Below are 6289 nucleotides of genomic sequence, written 5' to 3'. Positions count from 1 at the left end.
TTGTCTAATGATTATTCAATTATAGTATAATAATCTAATATATTCAATTTGTTGTATAATGATTATTCAATTATAGTATAATAATCTAATATATTCAATTTGTTGTCTAATGATTATTCAATTATAGTATAATAATCTAATATATTCAATTATAGTCTAATGATTATTCAATTATAGTATGATTATTAGCTGTTTTTTTTTTTATATATATATTTCTATGGAAAGTTCAAATAAAGTGAAGACTTTCGCTCTCTCCTAAGATCTCACTCTCTCATTCTCGCTCTCTCCTAAGATCTCGCTCTCTCTTAAGATCTCGCTCTCTCGCTCTCGCTCTCTCACTCTCGCTCTCGCTCTCTCTCAATATCTCGCTCTCTCTGTTATTGTTGTTATTTTTCCATTAATGTAGCTTTCATTTCTTCTGGAACAATCACAAACACTTTTTTGATTATGGATCTACTTTTTTGTTCGTAGACAAAGCTAATTCGGATTTGTCTTTCATTCCAAGGCATAACTTGTATCCATGCGCTTCATATTTGCCTGGAGTTCGCTCCCAGAAATATAGCCATCCCCACCCCTTCACGTCAATCCCAAGCCTCCGTCTAATTCGAAATGATAACAAAATGCATAGGTTGTTAGAAACAGCTCGAGTACACAGATACATATAGTCTACCATCTCATTACTTTATTTCCTCTATGAGGGAAAAAGAAAAGTAACAACCTGCAATCTCGAGGGTGGATGTGTGTCGAAACTTCAACCTTCGACAACCTAAGCGAGATTCGCGAGATTTCCCTTGTCGAGGGTTGAAGTTTCGGCTTATGTATTGTTTCTAAGTTTTTCTTTGTTCGTCAAGTTCTCAACGTTCGACCTCCACATTAGTTGAGTTCTCAACGTCGACCTCTAGCCTCGAATTCCCAAAACAACAATATTTCTCTAATAAGTTTCAAAACAACAATATTTCTCTAATAAATTTTGAAAACAATAATATTAATATTAAATGTCCTTTCTAAAATTTGAAAAGTAATCGAGACATATACTCTTTCTGTAATACAAAATCAAGTGTTAGCACGATAAGATAGTTTGATCATATCATATTTCAGAAAAAAGCTTAATGGATTTAAGACTAATCTGAACATAATTTCCTTAAAATATTATAGTATATAATTAATTAATGAACGAATTGAAGCAAATTTTAAAGAAAGATCAAAATATTCTCAGAAAGGAAAAAAAAAAATTAGCCGGACATTGTAATATTAGTAAAAAGAATTTAAAAGAGAAGAAAAAAAAAAGAGTATGTTGAGTTAATTTCTATTAGCTTTTGTAATTATTTGATATAACGTATAAATCCCTCTAAACTTTTGATGCTATTGTTATCTCTAAAAAAAAAAAAAAAAAAAAAAAAAAATTCTATTCAAGATTCTTAATTATTTTTATCCCTACAATTCTTATTATCGATTACATTCTAGAAACCATATGATCAATTTTTTTATTTATTCATTTTTGCCATAAAAAATAATTGAAAATTTGTATAAGACTCGAAATGAAATAATATATCACATGATTTCAAATTCTAATGGTATGATCATCACATAAATTTCACTCAAATAAATAAAATAAAATAAAAAGTGGAGAGGAGAAAGAAAGTAGCCACGTTTTTATTCTTTTGTAAGATAATTTGGACAATAACGTCTTTGTCTTATCATTATCTAAAAGAAAATTTGCAATTAATTGGTGTAATTCATTTTTTTTTTTTTTAAAAAGGTGTAATTCCGCACGTGGCCTTATTTTACAGCTCATGCATTTCCCAACCCTATAAATATTTTATATATTCTCTCCTTTTCCCCTCAAAAATTGAGGACCAAACAGCAAATAATCATGATCTACTTCACCATGTCCCTCTTCTTACTTCTCTCAACTTCTTTATGGGCTTTCTTTTTTCTCTATCTCTGCATCTTTAAACTCTCCTGCTTCTCTAGAAAGCGCTTTTATTATTCTCCTCCTTCTTACCCTTTCATTGGTTGCTTGATTTCTTTTTACAAAAACCGGCGCCGGCTTCTGGCCTGGTACACCGATCTGTTGTCCGACTCGCCGACTCAGACCATTGTAATGCAGCGGCTCGGTTCGAGGCGGACCATCGTGACGGCTAACCCAGCGAATGTGGAGCACATGTTGAAGACCAATTTCCTTAATTACCCTAAAGGGAAGCCGTTTACTGATATACTCGGCGATCTACTCGGTTGTGGCATTTTTAACGTGGACGGCGATTTGTGGTCTAGCCAACGGAAGCTCGCCAGTCATGCATTTTCCGCTAAGTCTTTAAGGGAGTTTGTGGTTAAGACGCTTGAAGATGAAGTTCATCTCCGTTTGATTCCGTTGCTTCAAAACGCTGCTCAGACTAACGCCGTCCTTGATTTGCAAGATGTTTTGGGAAGACTCGCTTTTGACACCGTTTGTAAGGTTTGTGATCTCCACCATACCCCTTCTTGCATGCATGCCTTCATTTATTATTGTATATATTATATTATAATGCTACCGGCCATTTTTTACCGGCCACAACTTTAACAACTAAATTATGACAAATATCCTTAGCTTTACTCTTTATTTAAAGAATATTTATATACTTTCAAAAACATGTTGATTGATTTTGCTTATGGTTTATATTTTCAGGTGACGCTAGGAACGGACGAGCAATGCTTGGACATGTCGCGCCCAATTCCAGAAATAGTAAATGCATTCGACACGGCAACGGGGGTCAGCGCAAAGCGGGCAATAGCGCCACTTTTTCTCACGTGGAAGGCCAAGCGCATGCTTAACCTGGGCTCCGAAAAGAAGCTCAAAGAAGCAGTTCAAATGGTCCACAAATGGGTCTCCAATATCATTCGCAACAAGAACCTCAATAACAACAATAATACCCTTCCTAATCATAACCAAACACACAACAACGATTTGTTATCCCGCCTCCAATCAGCTGGCCACGACGAGGAAGTCGTCAGAGACATGATCATTAGCTTCATAATGGCCGGTCGCGACACCACCTCCGCCGCCATGACATGGCTCTTCTGGTTGCTTACAAAGCACCCGGAAGTCGAAGAGGCCATAATCAACGAAGCCAGTTCATTGTCCGACGATTTGAAATCCACGTCTTTGGGTTATGGTTACGAAGAATTGAAGGATATGAAGTATTTGAAAGCGTGTCTGTGTGAGTCCATGCGGCTTTACCCGCCAGTGGCTTGGGATTCGAAACACGCGGCAGCACCGGACATTCTCCCGGACGGAACTCCGGTGAGGAAAGGGGACAGAGTCACGTATTTTCCATACGGAATGGGGAGGATGGAGGAGCTGTGGGGGAAAGACCGGCTTGAGTTCAAACCGGACCGGTGGTACCAAAACGGGGAGTTGAAAACGGTCAGTCCGTTCAAGTTCCCGGTCTTTCAAGCCGGTCCGAGGATGTGCTTGGGAATGGAAATGGCGTTCATTCAGATGAAATACGTGGTGGCCACGGTTTTGAAACGGTTTGAATTTAGACCGGCGAGTGAAAATGTGCCGGTTTTTGTCCCATTGTTGACAGCGCATATGGCGGGTGGACTACAGGTTTATGTTAGGGAAAGGACAGAACAAAAGTCAACCATATGGTGAGGATTAAAGTCATGTGTTTTTCCGGTTGGTAATAATTGGTGCATCCCGCCGCAAAGGCAACATATAAAATTATTATTATTATTATGTTATTAAATGTATAAATGGTAACATTGTTAAAGTAGTTAAATGTTATATATTTTCCAAATTCCAATCCAAGGCGTCGGTTGGTTCTCTGTTTTTCTTTCGCCAATTTAACGGCAAAAAGTAATTTCCTCGGTCAAAATTTGACTGCTTTATTATTTGGTCAATAAAACGTGACGCCTCTTTTTTCCCCGTTAAATTAATATTAGGACAGTTCTTTTAAGGATAACAAATGAAGTACGAGAAATTTGAATATTTCTATGAAATTTGTTTATACTAATTAATATTGAGTTATGTTCATTTTTTAAAAAATGAATTTTTTTTCAATTTTATTTTTGTTATTTTAAGTACAACAAATGAAGTACGAAAAATTTGAATCTCCCAATAAAATTTGTACATACTAATTAATATTGAGTTATGATCGTCTTTAAAAAAACGGATTTTTTCATTTTTACTCCTATTGAATTCAAGGCTCAAACAATCAAATATCATAGACATTTAAAATAGTATTGGACATTTGATCTAATACTACATTTTATTAGTACAAACTTTTCGTTTTAGATCTATAAATGTATGATTTAAATTATTGATCATTTTTTTAAGATACATAGTTTACTTCTTTTATTTGTCAATTAATTTTGAGATGTAACTTCATATTTATCTAATATAATACTAAAATCTATGAAACTCAAATGGTCCTTCGGTGAAAAAAAAAATAGAATTTGAATTAGAATAATAGTGAACCCCAAAAGAGGCGTCAATTGGTGGAGAGACCTAACAATTTTTATAAAATAAGTGAATTACTCTGTCAATTAGTTTTGAAATCGAAGTTTATGTTTATCTAGTATCGTATCAAATTCCATGAAATCTAAATAGACCAATTATTGGTTAAAAAAAAAATCGATCTAAGAATGGTGAACTCAAAGGAGCACCAACCGAGTGATCCATCTTAAGATGACTAGTTGAAGATTTCACGTAATTGAAAAGATGAAAAAGTGTCATTTTTATAAGATATATGAGTTACTCTTTTTATAGTCAATTGATTTTAAAATAAAAATTTATGTTTATTTAATATGGTATTAGAACCTATTAAATCTAAATAAATATGGTATGTAATGCATGGTCGTAAATAAAAACAAGTAGAAAGATAAGATTCAATGATTTTAGTGATATTCGTTGAATAAAAGTTGGACTATAACACAGTACAATTGAGCTGTATGAAGATTTGTATGAATTGTGTCTTTCCATATTAGCTGTAGGCATACATCTACTTGTATTTAATGCATGCTGGTTCTAACACGTGTGAACTATTTATTAAGATTCTAAAATGCTGTTGGAAACGTGTTTCTATATAACTATTCTTTAAAATTGTCTTTACGGACACAAAAATGGTTAGTTACTAAAAAAATCACAAAATTGTGATTTAAATAGCCTAGAGATTTCGTAAAGCTACTTAGCCCATCGATTTAACAACTATTTCAATAATTTCAACAATATTTACTAATGGTTTACATATTTATTGAGAAATTTCATCTTCTCCTCATTCTCTCTTTTTGTATATTTATCGAAGTATTTCGTATTCTTCACAATTCTGCACCATAAACATAGATTTCCTAACACCAAAACATATTAACTTTAGATTTCGTAACTCAACTCAGCACCCGAGACCCCCAAACACCCCTAAGACGAATTTACTCTATTAAGCTTAGGGGACTTGAATCCCACTCAATTTCAATGCATTTTTATACTAGTATAAAACAAAGACATTTTAGTTATCAAAATGGTTATCTGGCTGAAGGATGTTCCAATAGGTCAAGGTTCAATTCTTTTTTACTATTATAGTTTTTGTGAAAACACATTTAAATGGATAGTAAATTATATCAGGACAATTATATGAATTACTATTTAATGGTACAATCATTTAAAATATATTGACCAAAACGAATATAACTCAACTAACATAGTGTTTATATTATCAACTTCGAGGTCAGAGGTTTAATTTTCCTACCCTACATATTGTCAACAAACAAAAAATTATTGAACAAAATTACTTTTTATGATTAAATTGCAAGTCTAGTCTATGAATCTTAAAACCACTTGTATTTGTATAGTCCATAAACTATAAAAAGTGTAAACTTAAAATTTTAATTTATGTATTAAGTCTTATTTTTTAGTTTTAAATTATGTGTTTAATAGAATAACAGGTCATTAACTACTTTGATTTTTCTTTTAAAAAGAATTATGGATCTACTAAACATAAATTAAAAAATTTAAAGTTCATGGGACATAAATTTAAGGTTGAAAATTATTTTTAGTCCCCTAAACTTTCATAAAATCAACAATTTAGTCTCTAAACTTTGATTTGTAATGATTTAGTTCTTATATTTTCAGTTTTGTTACAATTTAGTCTTTGAACTTTACTATGTAACAATTTAGTCCTTATGCTTTAAAGTTTGTAACAATTTGGTTCCTATTCTAACAATTAGTGTTGAAATTTAATAAGATTTCTTGCGTAAATAAACCGAAAAGCTAATTAAGGACTCAATATTTTTACAAAATGCATATTTTCTATAT

General features: G+C 32.7%; 1 protein-coding gene across 1 annotated transcript; it reads left to right on the top strand.

Moving 5' to 3' along the window:
* Positions 1-1860: 1860 nt before the first annotated feature.
* LOC120071683 (cytochrome P450 94B3-like) lies at positions 1861-3888 on the top strand. The gene is made up of 2 exons (XM_039024060.1): positions 1861-2455; positions 2666-3888. The coding sequence occupies exons 1-2, from the start codon at positions 1874-1876 to the stop codon at positions 3632-3634; spliced, it is 1551 nt and encodes a 516-aa protein (XP_038879988.1). The 5' UTR covers positions 1861-1873; the 3' UTR covers positions 3635-3888.
* Positions 3889-6289: the final 2401 nt, after the last annotated feature.

This window comes from Benincasa hispida, chromosome 2 (assembly GCF_009727055.1).
Source record: "Benincasa hispida cultivar B227 chromosome 2, ASM972705v1, whole genome shotgun sequence".
In the NCBI taxonomy this organism is placed as follows: Eukaryota; Viridiplantae; Streptophyta; class Magnoliopsida; order Cucurbitales; family Cucurbitaceae; genus Benincasa; species Benincasa hispida.
Note: the sequence above shows the minus strand (reverse complement) of the source record. Positions and strands in the feature narration are given on the sequence as shown.